The 20,861-nt window shown below is 40.7% G+C and overlaps 1 protein-coding gene across 1 annotated transcript; it reads right to left on the bottom strand.

Annotated features, from left to right (window-relative positions):
* Positions 1–2,565: 2,565 nt before the first annotated feature.
* On the bottom strand, positions 2,566–20,575 carry LOC309492175 (uncharacterized protein). Its single transcript, XM_082161054.1, has 4 exons — positions 19,998–20,575; positions 17,735–17,935; positions 7,473–8,802; positions 2,566–6,306 (listed from the first exon to the last, which is right to left on the bottom strand). Exons 2-4 carry the CDS (start codon positions 17,790–17,792, stop codon positions 6,237–6,239), a joined length of 1,458 nt encoding a protein of 485 aa, XP_082017180.1. The 5' UTR covers positions 17,793–17,935; positions 19,998–20,575; the 3' UTR covers positions 2,566–6,236.
* Positions 20,576–20,861: the final 286 nt, after the last annotated feature.

Below are 20,861 nucleotides of genomic sequence, written 5' to 3'. Positions count from 1 at the left end.
AATAAACTTGACTTGACTTGACTATTCCTCGTTTAGTGAGATCAAATAATAAATCTACTGCAGGATCTAGGAAAAATCTAATTGTTATTAAAACAGAAAATCTCGCTATTAGTGAACAAAACCAATTTTTAAAGCTAGGTCTTCTAAACATTATATCACTCACACCTCAGGCAGTTATTGTAAATGAAATAGTCACAGATAATAGCATCGATGTACTTTGCCTTACTGAAACCTGGCTTAAATCAAATGATTATTTCGGTCTTAATGAGTCTACTCCACCAGGATACTGTTATAAGCATGAGCCCCGTCTGATTGGTCGTGGCGGCGGTGTTGCAACAATCTACAGAGATATTCTTAATGTTACTCAGAAAACAGATGACAAGTTTAATTCGTTTGAAGTACTTGTACTAAATGTTACGCTCTCAGATGTAAGAAAGAAATCCCTATTATCTCTAGCCTTGGCTACCGTATATAGACCGCCAGGGGCCTTACGCTGATTTCCTAAAAGAGTTTGCAGATTTTCTCTCAGATCTATTGGTCAACATCGATAAACCATTAATTGTAGGAGATTTTATCATACACGTAGATAATTCAAATGATGCGTTAGGGGCTGCGTTTACAGATTTATTAAGCAAAACGTCACCGGACCAACTCATCGTCTTAATCATACACTCGATTTAATTATATCATATGGAACCGATCCAACCGATATAAATATCATTCCACAAAGTGATGTCACTGACCATTACATGGTAACTTGCATATTACGTACTGCTGTAATATGTCATGCTGCGTCGCATTATCGACCAGGCAGAACAATCCTCCCATCCACCATAGATAATTTCTCAAATTGCTTATCTGATCTGTCTCAGCTGCTGCCTGAACCCAAACAAACAGATGAACTAGAAGAACTAACTAGCACTATGAGCACCCTTCTCTCCAGAACATTGGATATTGTTGCACCCATTAAATTAAAAAAGGTCAGAGAGAAAAATTAAAGCACCATGGTACAACAATACTACGCATGTTCTAAAGAGAGAACCCCGTAATTTAGAGCATAAATGGAAACAAACTAATTTAGAGGTCTTTAGAATCACGTGGTAAGACAGTATGTCACGTTATAAAAAGGCCCTAAAAGCGGCCAGGGCTGAGCACCTCCGCAAACTAATAGAAAACAACCAAAACAATCCAAGGTTTTTATTTAACACCGTGGCTAGACTAACAAATAAACAAGCGTCACCTGAACAAAATATCCCGTTACAGTTTAGTAGTAATGATTTCATGAACTTCTTCACTGAGAAAATAGAAAGCATCAGAACCACAATTGTAAACGTTCAATCTTCAATCGCGCCTTATAATTCAGCCTCAGTTATCACTCCGCAAGAACAATTACAGTGCTTTACAACTATAGAACAAAAAGAGTTAAATAAACTTATCACTTCATCTAAAACAACAACATGTTTATTAGATCCTATACCAACTAAACTACTGAAAGAAGTGTTACCTGTAGTGGAAGAGCCTCTCCTCAATATTATTAACTCGTCTTTATCTTTAGGTCATGTTCCAAGAACATATAAACTGGCAGTTATAAAACCACTCATTAAGAAACCACAATTTGACCCATATAATCTAGCAAATTATAGACCCATTTCAAATCTTCCATTTATGTCTAAAATATTAGAAAAAGTTGTGTCTGCTCAACTGGGCTCTTTCTTGCAAGAAAATGACATCTATGAAAAGTTTCAGTCTGGATTCAGACCGCATCATAGCACTGAAACTGCGCTCGTTAAAATCACAAATGATTTACTTTTAGCTTCTGACCAAGGCTGTATCTCAATACTAGTTTTACTTGATCTTAGTGCTGCGTTCGATACTATAGACCACACAATACTCTTAGATCGACTACAAAATTATACTGGTGTTGAAGGACAAGCATTAAGCTGGTTTAGATCATACTTATCTGACCGCTACCATTTTGTCTATTTAAATGGAGAAAAATCGAAGATAACGTAAGTAAACTATGGAGTGCCGCAGGGATCTGTGTTAGGCCCTCTATTATTCTCAATATATACGATGCCACTTGGAAATATTATAAGGAAACATGGAATTAGTTTCCATTGTTATGCTGATGACACTCAAATATATATTTCATCACGGCCGGATGAAAACGCTAAATTATCCAAATTGACAGAGTGTGTTAAAGCTATAAAAGACTGGATGACACGTCATTTTCTTTTATTAAATCCCTACAAGACAGACAAGACACTTATCGGTTCAAAAAACCGCCCACAAAACCTCTCACAATACAACTTTAACATAGTAGGATGTCCTGTTACTTTATCCTCTACAGTAAAAGACCTGGGTGTTATACTAGATTGCAACCTGTCTTTTGAAAATCATATTTCATACGTTAAAAAAACAGCCTTTTTCCACCTTAGAAACATTGCTAAGCTACGTAATATGCTATCAGTTTCTGATACAGAAAAGTAAGGTCATGCATTCATGACCTCGAGACTAGATTACTGTAATGCTTTATTAGCTGGTTGTCCTGCATCCTCAATTAACAAGCTACAGTTAGTCCAAAATGCAGCTTAGAAAATACGATCATATAACACAGATTTTAACATCACTACATTGGTTACCTATAAAGTCCCGTATTAATTACAAGGTATTGCTACTGACTTATAAAGCCCTAAACGGCTTAGCTCCAGTCTATTTAACAGATCTTCTATCGCCCTATAATCTATCGCACTCTTTAAGATCACTAAATTAGATTAAAGACGCATCTCTTCAGCCAGGCATTCATATAATATTTTTAATCTTACAGTTAAATCCGGTCTCTAGTTCATAAACGCCAGAGGAGAACTGGCCCCCGACTGAGCCTGGGTTCTCCCAAGTTTTTTTTTTTTTCTCCATTAGGTCACCTGATGGAGTTTTTCGGTTCCTTGCCACTGTTGCCTTTGGCTTGCTCAGTTGGGGATATTACATTTAATTTAATCATTTTTTACATTTATTCATTTAGCTGACGCTTTTATCCAAAGCGACTTACAATTGCTATATATGTCAGAGGTCGCACGCCTCTGGAGCAACTAGGGGTTAAGTGTCTTGCTCAGGGACACATTGGTGTCTCACAGTGGATTCGAACCCGGGTCTCTCACACCAAAGGCATGTGTCTTATCCATTGCGCCACCACCACCCATAATCAATCAATAATACTATTGATCAGCCTTTTCCACTAGAAACAAACCTTGTTGTATTATTTTAATTTAATACTGTGAAGCTGCTTTGATACAATCTGTATTGTGAAAAGCGCTATACAAATAGACTTGACTTGACAATCAATATAAAAATGTCTCAAACCTCCCTTTACTGACCATTTGTTGAAGAAAACCCAAAACATTCTGTACCGTTTCATAGTTGAACTGTTTAAATCTAAATGTGATGAAGTTCTTGAATGTTTCTAACATGAATGTTCTTCAGCATCATGAATGAATGAAGAATAAACACCAACCTCTTTGTTCTTCAGGATCTTCAGTGTGTTTCATTCTGCAGGGTTCTGGATCACTCATGTTCTCACTCTCCTCTTTAATAAACTCAGTATTTGCAGATTTCAGCTCTTCCTGATGCTCTGATGCTCGTCTTCACTTGTAGCTGATGGGGATTACAGCATTTATTGGAGAATTACTGTGGGCGGAGCTTCACTGATGATGAATTACAGTGGGAGGAGCTTCACTGATGATGTGAATGTAGTGGGAGGAGCTTTACTGGTGATGTGAATGTAATGGGAGGAGCTACACTGATGATGAATTACAGTGGGAGGAGCTTCACTGATGATGAATTACAGTGGGAGGAGTTGATCTGCCAAAATCAAAAATATATAAGTTACTGAGTTTGTTTTTATGCTCATGGACATCAGAACACGATAATGTAAATTCTTCCAATTTCCAAATATAAATAATGGTAAGAAAAACAGTTAAAAGCATAAACAGAAATAAACATAGGCTACTGTTAGATAGACTGTTAGCGAGTTGACCAATAAAATAGTGTATACCTTACATCATATATGAATATGATACATTGAATAACAAGGCCATATATATGGTCAGTTTCTGGCTATCCTACCACATGTACATTTGTAGCCTGGAGGACCCTTATACTGTGTTCATAATAGAGAGAATAGGAGACAGTACCTTCTTACAGAACAAAGAAATCCCTCTTATTTTCTGAGACTACCATAGGCCTACTAGAATTTCTTAAAGCTACGTATAGTAGGCAACAATCCCCTCAGTCTGCTGACACCAATGAAATGAGCTTTAAGTGTCAATTTACAGGAGATTTGAAGACATCAGCATAATAAATGAGGTGAAAACAGGAACTATTGTCATGAAATAAAGAGTGTTTTCAGCAGATCTGTTAATATTGATGAGCCTCAGACTATCAACACTCATTCAACAAGACATTCAGGATCATCAGCAGATCATCTCACTTTATTCTGAGTGTTTGCTGTTAGAAACACATTATTTGAGTCAGGATAGATGATAAAAGCCTGTAAAACTACTCCACAGAAAGAAAAAAATATGACATTGATAAAACAACAATCACTAATGACCCATAGCTTCATCAACCACTACAGACAAATAATTACAGAAGCATAATATGTACATTTTAATCTAAATATAGTTAGATTTTATGACAATCACGAAGTACTTAAATCATTAAAATATTACATTTTATGTGCGCTGAAACTGACAATGATCATAAAACGTTTAAAAATAAAGAGCATCACAAAGCAATATTGTTCCAAGAGTAAAGCGGTATTCATTTATAATATTAACATTTAATAGTTGATTTAAATGTCTGACGTTGCTCATTATAGGCTCAACGTAAAGTAACTTATAAGTATAACACTTGAGATCGTTTCCCATCGATTCCCCTCACAAACCTTAACTCTTGACATTCAGTAACAGTTCTCACTCCAAACATCGAGACAATCACACAAACGAACACAACATCGCTCAGGTCTGAATGAACTCAACATATTCTCCTCATGCTCGCTGCTGCTGCACTAAATGTTTATTTCAGAAGGAAGACGCCAGAAAAGACTCACAAGTATCGCTGTGATCGATGAAAACAATACAGAAATGAGCCTGTCGCTTAATCAAACTGTATAAAGTGTGTGTGATGGTTGTGTAAATATGAGAAATACCGTGAACTGCTCTCCTCACCTCAGAAGACTCGACGCTGAAACTCTCAATGAGGGAAACAGTTTTGCCTATTTTCAATGGGCTTTAAAACGTCTTCTTCATTCGGGTTCGGACAGCGTGAGGGAGCGCAATAATGACAGCATTTTAGCAGATTTCTTTTGGCCGTAAAGCAATTGTTTACATCGCGAGACCTGATATCACGCGAGACTTCCTGACGCAGCGGCCGCCCGGCCCGCCGGCTCAAAGTTGCAAGTGCGTATTTTCCGCTCACGGGCACCAGGGGGGTGCGAAACGACCACCATTCAACCCGAAATAAGTAATATAACCATTCCAATGACTCCGAAGCTGTTCAGTTAAGGTAAAAAAAGTTACTTAGTTCACCTTTAAATGATACAACACCCAATTTTCTTACTTCCTTCATAAGTTCTAACCTTTCTTTTACATATTTTATACATTTTATTAAAACGTGTTCAATTGTTTCTGCCTGATCACAATAATTACATTTACCCGTTTTATGTTTTCCTATTTTGAACAACAAATTATTTAGTCTAGTGTGCCCTATTCGAATGTGAGAAATAATTTTATCTTCTTTTCTATTCCTAAAAACGCTTCTTCCATTTCCTACTTGTTATCACTGTTCCATACTTCTTGCCATTTGTTGTTTATGAATTTATTCCACTGGAGTGCTACCATCATGCACGAAGTTCAAAACAAGAAGGGTATTGCCTTGTAAAAAAAGAAAACACGCAAATATCGCGGTTGCTGCGGTTACTTGCATTCCTTTGCGGTTGGCTTGTCAGTAGCGCGGTACTACAATATTGTGGTTATCGTGACAGCCCTACTCAGGCACAGGGGGCGCAGCTTTCTTCATTACCTCACACAGACACACTAAACATTTTAAAAACTTTTAGCCTTTTCAAACCAGAGTCAGAGAATGATGGATAGACTCAAGAAGTGACCACATGTAGAATGCAACAGGACATTTCTAAATGGTTAGTTGATGAATTTTGGTGGCTTATGTGTAGTTATCTTCTAGTCAGTTATCTTCTCCTGTAGCTCAAACAGTATAGTGTTGGCGCTTGCAACGCTAAGGTCACGGGTACTGCAAAACAAATTCAACGCACATGAGTGACCTGCCCCATAACAAATACAACAATACAAATGGCTGTTTGAAGACATGAAAATACTGATGTTCTTTCTTGCCTGGTACACATTGCAGGATTTTGGACAGTAAAGTAATCACTGTACAGTCTACATTTATGTCCATTATGTCATTACATCCATGTCCATATTACATTACGTCCAAAATGTCATACCAAATTTGTTAGATACATATCGTACAGTGTGATTTATAATCTTATAGAAATGCCAAAAATGTCAGTGTGTAGCAAGTATGACAAGCGTCAGAAACAGACCTTGTTTCTCAAAACCAAGAATGCAAAGAACGGACTTATGTTCTTGGGGAGAACGCTCTTGCTAGTTGTTCTTGCTGGTATTGCGCAATAATACCCCCGCACAGACACCGTCTGCAGTACTCAAACATAACAAGAATTATTGACGCTAACAGCCAGGCTTTATCGTCCAAGCCTACCCTCAGCTCAAGAGATTACTCTACTGTACACTACAATGTAATGTATATTCAAACAATAAAGCAACGCTTATGGAGATTCTCACTTCCGAAAACGTTTAAGCACATTTTCGATTCGCCATAAATTTTCATAAAAATGCCAATATTTGAAATCTACACAGTGATGAAATAGTGTAGGAAATTGTAGAAAAACTACTTGCTGCATTAACCTGCCTCTCTTTCCTCAAATGCCGAAATGAATGCTGAGATATTTCTGCCGTCAAGTTCACACAAGTTACCAACCGATGCATCCTCGGTAAAATGGGCATGTCAAGAACACTTCCGGGATTTTTAACCATTCTTGCCAAAATGCAAACTTGTGTATTGGGACAGTACTTGGGCAGCGACTGATGACGTTTCACAAGTCCACAAGAACACAAGTACAGACAAGAACGCATATTGAGAAATGGCCAGAAAGTTGCGCAGCGCTGTTGTTTTTCCGTTTTTCCATGAGCGCCACCTACTGTCAGAGATTGACACTGCATTTACTGACATTTTTTTGCATTGGTCTGAACAGACAAATCTCATGTAAATTTGGTGTCGAACATTCGTGTTAATGTGAAAATGTCCTGTCGCTCATCGTGGCTGTTGGGAAACTAACTTAGAAAAAACATGTTTCTCAGCACATAAAGATGAGCTACCGTGATCTCAGACTGAGGTGAAGTGGTTTCTCCACTGCATGGATCTTCAGGTGTAGCTTCAGGTCACTTTTAAAAGAGAAACTCTTCCCACACTGATCACACGTGTGCGGCTTCTCTCTGCTGTGGATCCTCTCGTGTGTTTTCAGAGATGATGAGTGACTGAATCTCTTGTCACAGTGTGAACACATGTAAGGTTTTTCTCCAGTGTGGATCATCTCATGTGTTTTCAGATTTGCTGACTGACCGAATCTCTTGTCACAGTGTGAACACTTGTAAGGTTTTTCTCCAGTGTGAATTCTCTGGTGTCGTTTTAAACATTTTGCTGTAGTAAAAGTCTTCTCACACTCAAAGCACATGTACTCTCTCACACCAGTGTGAGTTTTCTCATGTGCATGTAAAGATTGCAGCAGTGAAAAACTCTTTCCACACACAGAACATGAATGTGGCTTTTCCTCCATATGAACTGTCAGGTGTTTCTTCAGGTCTGATGACCTAAGAAATGTTTTGCCACATTGATCACATGAGAACAGCTTCTCTCCGGTGTGGATCCTCATGTGAACATTAAGAGTATGTTTTTGTGTGAAACTTGTTCCGCATTGATCACATGTGAACGGCTTTTCTCCTGTGTGGATTTTCATGTGTTCTTTAAGGATTGAAGATTGACTGAAACTCTTTCCACATTGATCACATGAGAACGGCTTCTCTCCAGTGTGAACTCTCAGGTGTCTCTTCAGGTCTGATGACCTAAGAAATGTTTTGCCACATTGATCACATGTGAACGGCTTCTCTCCAGTGTGGATCCTCATGTGATGTGCAAGACTTTGTTTGGTTGTGATACTCTTTCCACACTGAGTGCAGGTGAAAGATTTCTTGGCTCTTCTTTTCTTTAAAAATGTCTTTTTAGTCTTTGAGAGACTCAAAGGTTTTTCTCCAGGTTTGACATGATGTTCCTCCTTCACTTCACTCAGTTCTTCACTCTCCTCCTCCACTTCACTCAGTTCTTCACTCTCCTCCTTCACTTCACTCAGTTCTTCACTCTCCTCCTTCACTTCATTCAGTTCTTCACTCTCCTCCTTCACTTCACTCAGTTCTTCACTCTCCTCCTCCACTTTACTCAGTTCTTCACTCTCCTCCTTCACTTCACTCAGTTCTTCACTCTCCTCCTTCACTTCACTCAGTTCTTCACTCTCCTCCTTCACTTCACTCTCCTCCTCCACTTCACTCAATTCTTCACTCTCCTCCTTCACTTCACTCAGTTCTTTACTCAATTCTTCACTCTCCTCCTTCACTTCACTCAGTTCTTCACTCTCCTCACTCTCTTCCATTGGGTCTGACATGAAAGAAAAAAAAAATTAAATTTAATTTCATTCATTACCACTTCAATCGCCATGAACTTGTTTGTTTCTTTTATTATTTTATGCAATCAGAAACACTAACCGGCCGCGCTTTGTATCTCTGTGCAAATCCTTCCTTCCCGCTCTGCCAGAAAGCAACTGTCATTTACTGACGGAAAGCATGACAATAATCGCAATAAAGCCGTATATTGCTGAAAAGCGCATGTTGTCTTTTTTAGGAGCAATTTGAACGGTTTTGATAGGACCCGATGACAACGCAGTGCTGAAGTGCCAACTAGTCTCTCCCTATGGAGGACCATAAATCGTATAACAAATTGCACCATTTTCTTAATTTCTAAGTCAATAAAGTGTATGCTAAATTAATAAATGTAGTGTAGCCTAAATGTAGTAATGAAACAAACTTCCATTCAAAAGTTTGGGATCAGTAGTTTTTCAAAACAAATTAATACTTTCATTCAGCAAGGAAGCATTAAATTGATAAAAATTGACAGAAGAATGAAGACAGAAGACACAAATTTAAACTTTAACATTGTTTAAACAAAATCTATTTAAAAAAATCTATATGAATATGAACTTTCCCCTTTCTTGAACTGCCACCTTAACGTGGTGGAGGGGTTTGAGTACCCGAATGACCCTAAGAGTTATGTTGTCCGGTGCTATATGCCCCTGGTAGGGTCTCCCAAGGCAAACAGGTCCTAGGCGACGGGTCAGACCAAGAGTGGTTCAAAAACCCTTTATGAGTGATATAAAATCGAGGATCGTGACGTCGCCCGGTATGGCGCAGCCAGGGCCCCACCCTGGAGCCAGGCCCGAGGTTGGGGCTTGTATGCGAGTGCCTGGTGGCCGTGCCTCCCCCCACGGGGTCCGGTCTGGCTCAGCCCGAAGGAGTGACGTAGGGCCGCCTTCCTGTGGGCTCACCACTCGTAGGAGGGACCGTAAGGGGCCGGTTCTGAGAGGACTGGGTGGCAGTCGAAGGCGGGGGCCTGGACGCGGAAACTAGCTCTAGGGACGTGGAACGTCACCTCGCTGGCGGGGAAGGAGCCTGAGATTGTGAGTGAGGTTGAGAGGTTCCGACTAGAGATAGTCGGGATCACCTCTACGCACAGCTTGGGCTCTGGAACCACACTCCTTGAGAGAGGATGGACTCTTTACCACTCTGGAGTTGCCCATGGTGAGAGGCGGCAGGCTGGTGTGGGTTTGCTTATAGCCCCCCAGCTCAGCCGCCATGTGTTGGAGTTTACCCCGGTGAATGAGAGGGTTGTTTCCCTGCGCCTACGGGTCGGGGATAGGTCTCTCACTGTCGTGTGTGCCTACGGGCCGAACGGCAGTGCAGAGTACCCAGCCTTCTCAGGATCTCTGGGAGGGGTGCTGGAAAGTGCTCCAACTGGGGACTCCGTCGTTCTACTGGGGGACTTCAACACCCACGTGGGAAACGACAGTGACACCTGGAGGGGCGTGATTGGGAGGAACGGCCCCCCTGATCTGAACCCGAGTGGGGTTCAGTTATTGGACTTCTGTGCTAGTTACAGTTTGTCCATAACGAATACCATGTTCAAGCATAAGGGTGTCCATCAGTGCACGTGGCACCAAGACACCCTAGGCCGTAGGTCGATGATCGACTTTGTGATCATTTCATCTGACCTACGGCCGTATGTCTTGGACACTCGGCTAAAGAGAGGGGCGGAGCTGTCAACTGATCACCACCTGGTGGTGAGTTGGATCCGATGGCAGGGGAGGAAGCTGGACAGACTCGGCAGACCCAAGCGTACTGTAAGGGTCTGCTGGGAACGTTTGGCCGAGTCTCCTGTCAGAGAGATCTTCAACTCCCACCTCCGGCGGAGCTTCGACCGGATCCCGAGGGAGATTGGAGATATTGAGTCTGAGTGGACCATGTTCTCCACCTCCATTGTCGACGCGGCCACTCGGAGCTGTGGGCGTAAGGTCTCCGGTGCCTGTCGAGGCGGCAATCCCCGAACCCGGTGGTGGACACCGGAAGTAAGGGATGCCGTCAAGCTGAAGAAGGAGTCCTATCGGGCCTGGTTGGCTTGTTGGACTCCTGAGGCAGCTGACGGGTACCGGCAGGCCAAGCGGACTGCAGCCCGGGTGGTGGTGGAGGCAAAAACTCGGGCCTGGGAGGAGTTCGGTGAGGCCATGGAGAAAGACTATCGGCTGGCCTCGAAGAGATTCTGGTAAACCGTTCGGCGCCTCAGGAGAGGGAAGCAGTGCCCAACCAAAGCCGTCTACAGTGGAGGTGGGCAGCTGTTGACCTCGACTGGGGATGTCATCGGACGGTGGAAGGAATACTTCGAGGATCTCCTCAATCCCACCGTCACGTCTTCCATTGAGGAAGCAGAGGCTGAGGGCTCGGAGGTGGACTCGTCCATCACTCGAGCTGAAGTCACCGAGGTAGTCAAGAAACTCCTCGGTGGAAAGGCACCGGGGGTGGATGAGATCCGCCCCGAGTACCTCAAGTCTCTGGATGTTGTGGGGCTGTCTTGGCTGACACGCCTCTGCAACATCGCGTCGCGGTCGGGGACAGTGCCTTTGGACTGGCAGACCGGGGTGGTGGTCCCTCTTTTTAAGAAGGGGGACCGGAGGGTGTGTTCCAACTACAGGGGGATCACACTTCTCAGCCTCCCTAGGAAAGTCTATGCCAGGGTACTGGAGAGGAGAATACGGCCGATAATTGATCCTCGGATTCAGGAGGAACCTCTACAGGGTGCTGGAGGGTTCATGGGAGTTTGCCCAACCAATCGACATGTGCTTTGTGGATTTGGAGAAGGCATTTGACTGTGTCCCTCGCAGCGGCCTGTGTAGGGTGCTCCGGGAGTATGGGTTCCAGGGTCCTTTGCTAAGGGCTGTCCAGTCCCTGTATGACCGAAGCAGGAGCTTGGTTCGCATTGCCGGCAGTAAGTCAGACTTGTTCCCAGTGCATGTTGGACTCCGGCAGGGCTGCCCTTTGTCGCCGGTTCTGTTCATAATTTTTATTAACAGAATTTCTTGGCGCAGCCAGGGGCCGGAGGGTGTCAGGTTTGGGGACCACATGATCTCATCTCTGCTCTTTGCGGATGATGTTTTCATGCTGGCCCCATCAGACCATGACCTTCAGCATGCACTGGGACGGTTTGCAGCCGAGTGTGAAGCGGCTGGGATGAGAATCAGCACTTCCAAATCCGAGGGCATGGTCCTCAGTCGGAAAAGGGTGGCTTGCCCACCTCAGGTTGGTGGAGAGTTCCTGCCTCAAGTGGAAGAGTTTAAGTATCTTGGGGTTTTGTTCACGAATGAGGGAAGGATGGAACGGGAGATTGACAGACGGATCGGTGCAGCTTCTGCAGTAATGCAGGTCTGTCGTGGTGAAGAAAGAGCTGAGCCACAAGGCAAAGATCTCAATTTACCGGTCAATCTACTTTCCTACTCTCACCTATGGTCATGAGCTTTGGGTCATGACCGAAAGGACAAGATCCCAGATACAGGCGGCCGAAATGAGCTTTCTCCGCAGGGTGGCTGGGCGATCCCTTAGAGATAGGGTGAGAAGCTCGGTCACTCGGGAGGAGCTCAGAGTAGAGCCGCTGCTCCTCCACATCGAGAGGTGTCAGCTGAGGTGGCTCAGGCATCTTTTCCGGATGCCTCCTGGTCGCCTTCCCGGGAAGGTGTTCCGGGCACGTCCCACCGGGAGGAGGCCCCGGGGAAGACCTAGGACACGCTAGAAGGACTATGTCTCCCGGCTGGCCTGGGAACGCCTCGGTGTCCCCCCGGAAAAGCTAGAAGAAGTGTCTAGGGAGAGGGAAGTCTGGGCATCTCTGCTTAGACTGCTGCCCCCGCGACCCGGCCACCGGATAAGCGGAAGAAGATGGTATGGTATGGTAACTTTCTGTTAAACTATAAAAGTTTCCCAAAAATTAAGCACCACAACTGATTTCAACATTGATAATAATAATAATAATAATAATAACTAGAATGTACATTTCCTGAAGAAAATGTGAAGTGGTGCTTGCAGTGGCAAAACTCGCCACTGGGCAGATGCTAACACAATTAACATGTTGTGATACCATGATATACCACGTTTTAGCATTATTTACCACGATTTACCATGTTTCTAAGATGATTTACTACGATTTGCCACATTCCAGCATGATTTACTATGATTAACATGTTGTTAAAATGATGCTAGCATGATTAACATGTTGTTAACATGATTAGCATGTTGGTAGCATGATGCTAGCATGATTAGCATGTTGCTAACATGCTTTTAACAAGATGTTAGCATGATTAGCATTTTGCTAGCATGTTTTTAGCCAGATGCTAACATGATCAGCATTTTGCTAGCTTGATTAACATATTGTTAGCATAATGCTAGCTTGAATAGCATTTTGCTAGCATGATGCTAGCTTGATTAGCATTATGTTAGCATGATGCTAGCTTGATTAGCATGTTGGTAGCTTGATGCTTGCATGATTAGCATGTTTTTAGCTAGACGCTAACATGATTAGCATGTTTCTAGCATAATGGTAGCTTGATTAGCATGTTGTTAACATGATGCTAGCTTGATTAGCATGTTGCTAGCATGATGCTAGCTTGATTAGCATTATGTTAGCATGATGCTAGCTTGATTAGCATGTTGGTAGCTTGATGCTAGCATGATTAGCATGTTGCTAGCATGTTTTTAGCTAGACGCTAACATGATTAGCATGTTGCTAGCATTATGCTAGCTTGATTAGCATGTTGCTAGCATGATGCTAGCTTGATTAGCATTTTGCTAGCATTATGATAGCTTGATTAGCATGTTGCTAGCATGATGCTAGCTTGATTAGCATGTTGGTAGCATAATGCTAGCTTGATTAGCATGTTGCTAGCATGATGCTAACATGATTAGTATGTTGCTAGCATGTTTTTAGCAAGATGCTGTTGCCAGGTGGTGGTTGCTAGGGTTTTCTGGGTGGTTGCTGTGGTGTTGCTAGGCAGTTGCTAAGGTGTTCTGGGTGGTTGCTAGGCAGTTGCTAGGGTATTCTTGGTGGTTGCTAGGCAGTTGCTAGGGTATTCTTGGTGGTTGCTAGGCGTTTTGGGTGGTTACTAGGCAGTTGCTAGGTGTTCTGGGTGGTTGCTAGGCAGTTGCTAGGGTGTTCTGGTTGGTTGCTAGAGTTTTTTGGTGGTTACTAGAGCATTTCTAGACGCTGCTAGGGTGTTCAGGGTGGTTGCTAAGGTATTTTTGTTAGTTGCTATGGTGTTACTAGGTGGTTGGTAGTTGTCAAAGATGGTTACTATGGAGTTTTTATAGAATTTTTTAAATCTTTAATAACGAGTTCCTTCAGTACGGCACTCGGCCTGTGGCCTCGTGCCTATGGCCGAATAGGCACAAGCATGGAGCAATATCGCAAGGCTACGAGTGTGATATTGCTTTAAAAAATGTAAAAAAAATGTTTTTATATTATTTATTGGTTTAGGGTGGTTGCTAGGGAGCTCAGAGTGGTTGCTAGGGTGCTGTAACTGGTTGCTAGGGTGTGGCTATGAAGATTTTAGGCCATTACTTATTGGCTGCTTGATAATATAAATCCTCTGAGGGAGAGAGAGAGGGAGAGAAACGCAGGGGTGTCAGGCCCTTTGGAGTGGTGTGTGTGAAAACGGCAGTTGGGATTCAAATGTTTTTAGAACTCCCCATGTTAAGTCAATGGGACTTTTTTGGCCGCTTTTTCGTCCGCTGTGCGAACATCGTACACCCGATCGCTTAGAAAAGATATAGCACACCTCTCCTCAATGAGCCGCTCGATTTGACACCTCACTCAGGGGTCTGTGACAAACGGTGCGGGGCGCATTACGCGCCAAACTTTTGGCAGAATAATAATAATAAAAAAAAGAAGAATAATAAGTATGAGTGACAATAACACTAGTGTTGCTTTGAAAAAGCACCACTAATAATAGTTAAGCTAAATATCTTTGCATCACAGAAAAAAAAATAACTTTTAAAGCCACAATATGTAACTTTTTTGCTTTAAAAATAGCAAAAATCACTATATCTATGTTATATATATATTTTTAGTTGTGTACTTACATTATCCCGACTGTTTCCAACAACTTTCAAACCAGGAGAAATTTGTAATTTAATTCGAGAAACGTCCCGTTTCTTTATTTCCGTTTTGTCGCCGTCAATGGCGTCATATCCGCGTTGTCCCTGGTTTCCGCTCGTACTGCCATGGCAACCAGAGCTATGAACCAGAGCCCTCTGATAGTAAGCGACTGACGGTAGTTCGCAATGTCTATTTGCACGCTGTTGTTGTTTCGTTCAGACATTATGGACCATGGCAAGCAGACTTTGGATACAAAAGGAGAACTAAAACGAGAATCAATATCAGCGCGGTGTTTTCGAGATGCCTAGAGCTCCCATAGAGAGTATATAAACGAGAGCTCCACGTCCGAGACTTCGACCGCTTCTACATGTACTTTATTAAACAGGTGAGCACATTTACATAAAACTAATCAATGTTATATAGCTCAACATGATGAAATGTTAGAATATGATCTGTATGTTATTCTAATGTTGATCTAGCTTACTGCTAGTCTCATACAGACAAACTAACACATACATTTCAACACATTCAAATGCAGTTTAGTGTGATAGTGTAATGTTAGACCAAGTGAAACAACGCTGCGTTACCTCACAAGTTTAATTTGTCTAATAAACTGACCTGTGACTGTGAGTAGTAATTCTGCACTCGCGTGTAACGTTAGTTCAGTAGAATGAAATGTCCATATCGCGTCGCGTGTGGAGCTGATAGCTGTCTCTTAGCAATCTCGAACTGCTTCATATCACAGTCATGATAAAAGCATCGATGTATTCAGTCATCCATAAACATTATTAGATCCATAGATTAGATCGGTCGGCTTGACGTTGACGACAAGATCCATAATTCTTAGCAAATGTTGCGTCATCAAACTACGCCTTTGTTATTGTAAATAGGTTAGCGACCCCTAGTGGCGAAAAATTCCATACTTTAATATATGTCCAAATAGAAACTGTTATTTAAAATTGTAATAATATATCACAATACTGTTGTTTGTACTGTATTTTTGCTCAAATAAATGCAGGCTGGGTGAGCATAAGAGACTTATTTCATAAACATTTAAAAATCCAACTGACCCCAAACTTTTGATCGTTAGTGGAGGCTACAGTATAAATTTCTTGGAGTGATTTTTTTTTTCCAGAATATATTTGCTCACTATTAATTAAATTGGTTGTTAAATAGTAAGTCATTAAAAGGTTATTAGAAGATGAATCGCATATGTCTGATCAAATAATCAAATATCAAATGAAACCTATACCTTCGTGAATGTCATGATAAAAGCACAGTATTAAATTTTTTAATTTAATACTGTGAAGCTGCTTTGATACAATCTGTATTGTGAAAAGCGCTATACAAATAAACTTGACTTGACTTGACTTGAATGTGTCTCTCTTGTCACGAAAGACGGAGGCGATGTCTGTTTTCTCTATCACTCTCAGCAATGTGTCAAGGCGAGCCAATCAGGGATGAGTTCCCTAATGAATATTCATGAGTCTTCCCCTACCACCTTGCAAAAAAAAAAAAGCGTGTGCGTGCGCGGGCGGTAATGCACTCGTGTGTGTGCTGGTTGCGGGAGAATAAAACGATTTGCGGGACTCCTGCAAAATAGAATTATCTATAAATTGAACATCTAAAAACGAATAAATTATAATTCATCTGTTGCACAAAAGCAACAAGAACAACTAAAACAAAATAGAAACGATTTACATGCCAGAGTTTATCTATTTATAACATGTTTGCAGCGTTGAACAATGTAGCCAATCACAGACATATGTGCTGATTTCTTGAACGCCAATCAGATGCATTTAAGATAGAATCCCCTCACCGCTCAAAATTGACTTTTTGTTCAGTGCTGAATTCTGCATACTGGCAAATCATCTGATTATAGCAAACAAAGTGTAGATATTATGAAAGATTCATTGTGCAGCCAGTTTCATTGATAATAACAAAGATTTGTGAGATTGTGATGAACTGAGATGTCAGTTTTTTTTTTTTGGAATTATTAAGGAAGAAATCCGTCCCGCGCATGTCTCTAATGTAGACTTTAAAAACAAACGACTAACATTATATTTACATTAACAGTAGCCTAGGCTGCAATCTAGTGGATGTGAACCTTTTAGCAGATAAACACAAGTGCATATTCGGACAAGTTAATGGACGAGTTAATTGAGTAAATCATACTCCCACTATGGTAATTAATAACAGACTACAGTAAACATTTCCTAAATAGGCCTGTGACTGTATCTTACATTTGATGAAATAGTACCATTAGTTAAAAAATAAAGTGTAAAATGCTTCCTGTTCGCATATTTCATAATAAAATGACAAATACCCTTTCTGAAATACATGTTTTTTTGTCATCATTCATAGATTTCATGTTAAAATAATATACAGAACATTTTTTTGTCAATATCGCACACCGCTACGTTGATCACATTCATCAACCCTGTTACCAAGGTTATTATAAGAAGAATCTCTATAATTATGAATAACTTGTGTGATATTTGACAAATACAACTTCATCAGTAACTTAGTGTTTACTGATTATTCCTAAAAAAAATAACAACAATTTAGTAAACTATATTGAAAATGACTAAAATTCTGGTAACATTGTTGCAAATTGGGAACCAGATATAAAATAAATGTAAAATAAAACAGTTAAAATAGTATTTAGCCTGATCTGATCTAAAAATGTCTCAAACCTCCCTTTACTGACCATTTGTTGAAGAAAACCCAGAACATTCTGTACCGTTTCATAGTTGAACTGTTTATCTAAATGTGATGAAGTGCTTGAATGTTTCTAACATGAATGTTCTTCAGCATCATGAATGAATGAAGAATAAACACCAACCTCTTTGTTCTTCAGGATCTTCAGTGTGTTTCATTCTGCAGGGTTCTGGATCACTCATGTTCTCACTGTCCTCTTTAATAAACTCAGTCTTTGCAGATTTCAGCTCTTCCTGATGCTCTGATGCTCGTCTTCACTTGTTTTCCAGCATTTATTGGAGAATTGCAGTGGGAGGAGCTTCACTGATGACGAATTTCAGGAAATCTAATAAATGAGATGAAAACAGGAACTATTGTCATGAAATAAAGAGTGTTTTCAGCAGATCTGTTAATATTGATGAGCCTCAGACTATCAACACTCATTCAACAAGCCATTCAGGATCATCAGCAGATCATCTCACTTTATTCTGAGTGTTTGCTGTTAGAAACACATTATTTGAGTCAGGATACATGACAAAAGCCTGTAAAACTGCTCTACAGATAAATAATTACAGAAGCATAATATGTACATTTGAATATAAATATAGTTCGATTTTATGACAATCACGAAGTACCAGCGGCGGTTTCTTCATTAGGGCGATCGGGCGACGCACCACCAAAGTGTGAAAGGGACTTTTTCAATCACAATCTCATTCAACCACAGAGTTACGCTAGCAGTCACTCACTGTTGTTCTGCCTCTGGATATAGTCCAATCAGCGCCAAGTCACGTTCTGTGGTGTACCGCCTCTTTTTGGGCGATTTCTCTATGGCCGAAAATCGCCCAGAGTGTTCCCATAGACTTACATTCAAAGATTTTTTTTTTCGAACTGCAGGCACTGCAATGCATTCTCTATGGGTTCCGGGAGGGCTCGCACTAACGTGCTTTCGTCATCATACGTAAACTTCACTTGTGCAGCGATTGCTGGAAACAAATATAGGCTACCTCTAATAGCCTAATATTTAGCCATAAGCTGAAGTGACATCCAATAATTTCCTCAGTGCATAACTTACATTTCACGGACATATTCTCCATCTGTAAATGTTAGAAAGTCAATATTTCAAGTTTGCTGTCATGAGGGGGCGAGCTTTCTGCAAGCTAAACTTCCGTGAACGAGCGCCGCCGCGTGCATGCGCGCCGAACAGACGGAGCGCAATAGAATAGGAGCGCAATTATTCTGACTAAAATATACATTAGCACTAAATTATAAATATATTTAGCTAAAATATTTGTTGTTGAATATTTGCTGTTGTTGGTAAACATAAATGTGCTAGAGAATTTCGAACCTACATGTGTATTTTTATGATATTAGCTTTGTTTTTTTATTTTTATTTATTTTATTTTAAGTTTAGTAAATTTAACTACTTCTTTAAAAAGCATTTTTTTGTTTTTAGATTGTAATGTTGCAATGTTAGAATGTAATGTGATTTGACCCCTTTTTTGGATAGACTGCAGATAGACAGCAAGGTTACACTATGTTTGTTTTTATAACCTTCAATATGAACATTGTTTGTAGGACAACATTGATCAGGATATTAAATATAAAAAATAAATAAAAATACAGTTTTTTTTTTTATTCAAATAGAAATATAATAATTAAATACTCAGATTATACCATACATCGCCATTTAGCCCAAAAATTCTGATTTATTTGGCAATTGGCTATTTCCCAACCCTACCGGCTGAAGTTTTAGCTAAACTTTAGGCTAATGATAGCTACATTATTAACACTGTTAAATTGTTATTTAACAATTAGCCTACATTCAGTCCTGGATTAATAATTCAGTTTGTTTCGCCCCCCCAATTTTCTTTAGCACCAGCCGCCACTGCTTAAATCATTCAAATATTACATTTTATGTGCGCTGAAACTGATAATGATCATAAAACGTTTAAAAATAAATAGTATCACAAAGCAATATTGTTCCAAGAGTAAAACACTATTCATTTATTAATATTAACATTTAAGAGTTGATTTAAATGTCTGACGTTGCTCATTATAGGCTCAACGTAAAGTAACTTATCAGTATAACACTTGAGATCGTTTCCCATCGATTCCCCTCACAAACCTTAACTCTTGACATTCAGTAACAGTTCTCACTCCAAACATCGAGACAATCACACAAACGAACACAAACTCGCTCAGGTCTGAATGAACTCAACATATTCTCCTCATGCTCGCTGCTGCTGCACTAAATGTTTATTTCAGAAGGAAGACGCCAGAAAAGACGCACAAGTATCGCTGTGATCGATGAAAACAATACAGAAATGAGCCTGTCGCTTAATCAAACTGTATAAAGTGTGTGTGATGGTTGTGTAAATATGAGAAATACCGTGAACTGCTCTCCTCACCTCAGAAGACTCGACACTGAAACTCTCAATGAGGGAAACAGTGTTGCCAACTATTTTTCAAAAGGAAAGTAGCGGACGGACGCATTCTTCTTCTTCTTCTTCTTCTTCTTTGTTACGTTTTATGGCGGATGGCACTAGCATTATGGTGCATTACCGCCACCTACTATGTTGGAGTGTGGGCCAGATTTTCCTACTCTTAATAACAATTAAAAAAAGTATATACATATATATTCCCTGCTTCCTAAACTCTATCAAATAATGGAATAATTTCCCTACCTCAATGTCAAATAAATGTTTTAGACTATTCTTCCTGTCCAAGCTTTTCCCTCCTTAATGTTTCTCGCTCTCGAGTGTATTTTTGACAGTGAAGAATTACATGTTCTACTGATTCCTCTATTTGACAGTGTTCACATAATCCTGAAGGGTGCTTATTTATTAAGTGCAATGTTTTATTAAGTCTAGTATGTATGCCCTACCCTCAGCCTTGTCAATATGTTCTCCTCTTTATTGTTTCTTCTAGCTGTCCTTCCCGTGCCCACAACCTTCTGTAGTATATAGAGATGCCGCCCTGTATTTCCTGTATCCCAACTGTTCTGCCACTCCTTAATGATGTTTCTTTTGATTATTCCTTTGGCTTCAGATTTACTGAGTGGTACGCACAAGATCTCCTCATGCTTCAGAGCCTGTTTTGCTAATTCATCCACATCCTCATTTCCCTTAATCCCTCTGTGAGCTGGGGTCCACATAAATACTATCAACATATTCATATTTTTAATTCTGTACAACATTTCATAAATCTTGTTTACTATGTCTTGCCTACTGTGAGATGTAAATGACTGCAGTGACATTAATGCAGAACATGAG

This window comes from Leuciscus leuciscus (genome assembly GCF_965113295.1).
Source record: "Leuciscus leuciscus genome assembly, chromosome: 1".
Taxonomy (NCBI): domain Eukaryota; kingdom Metazoa; phylum Chordata; class Actinopteri; order Cypriniformes; family Leuciscidae; genus Leuciscus; species Leuciscus leuciscus.
The sequence above is the reverse complement of the archived record's forward strand: the minus strand, read 5'-3'. Positions and strand labels throughout refer to the sequence as shown.

What these genes read in the sequence shown, in the direction of transcription:
- LOC309492175 (XM_082161054.1), bottom strand. Translation starts at nt 17,792, where the DNA reads ATGAGTGATCCAGAACCCTGCAGAATGAAACACACTGAAGATCCTGAA. An exon ending in AGATCCTGAAGAACAAAGAG is followed by an intron (nt 8,803 to 17,734) that starts GTTGGTGTTTAT and finishes CTTTCATGTCAG; the next exon opens with ACCCAATGGAAGAGAGTGAG. An exon ending in CACCTCAGTCTGAGATCACG is followed by an intron (nt 6,307 to 7,472) that starts GTAGCTCATCTT and finishes TTTGTTTTGCAG; the next exon opens with TACCCGTGACCTTAGCGTTG.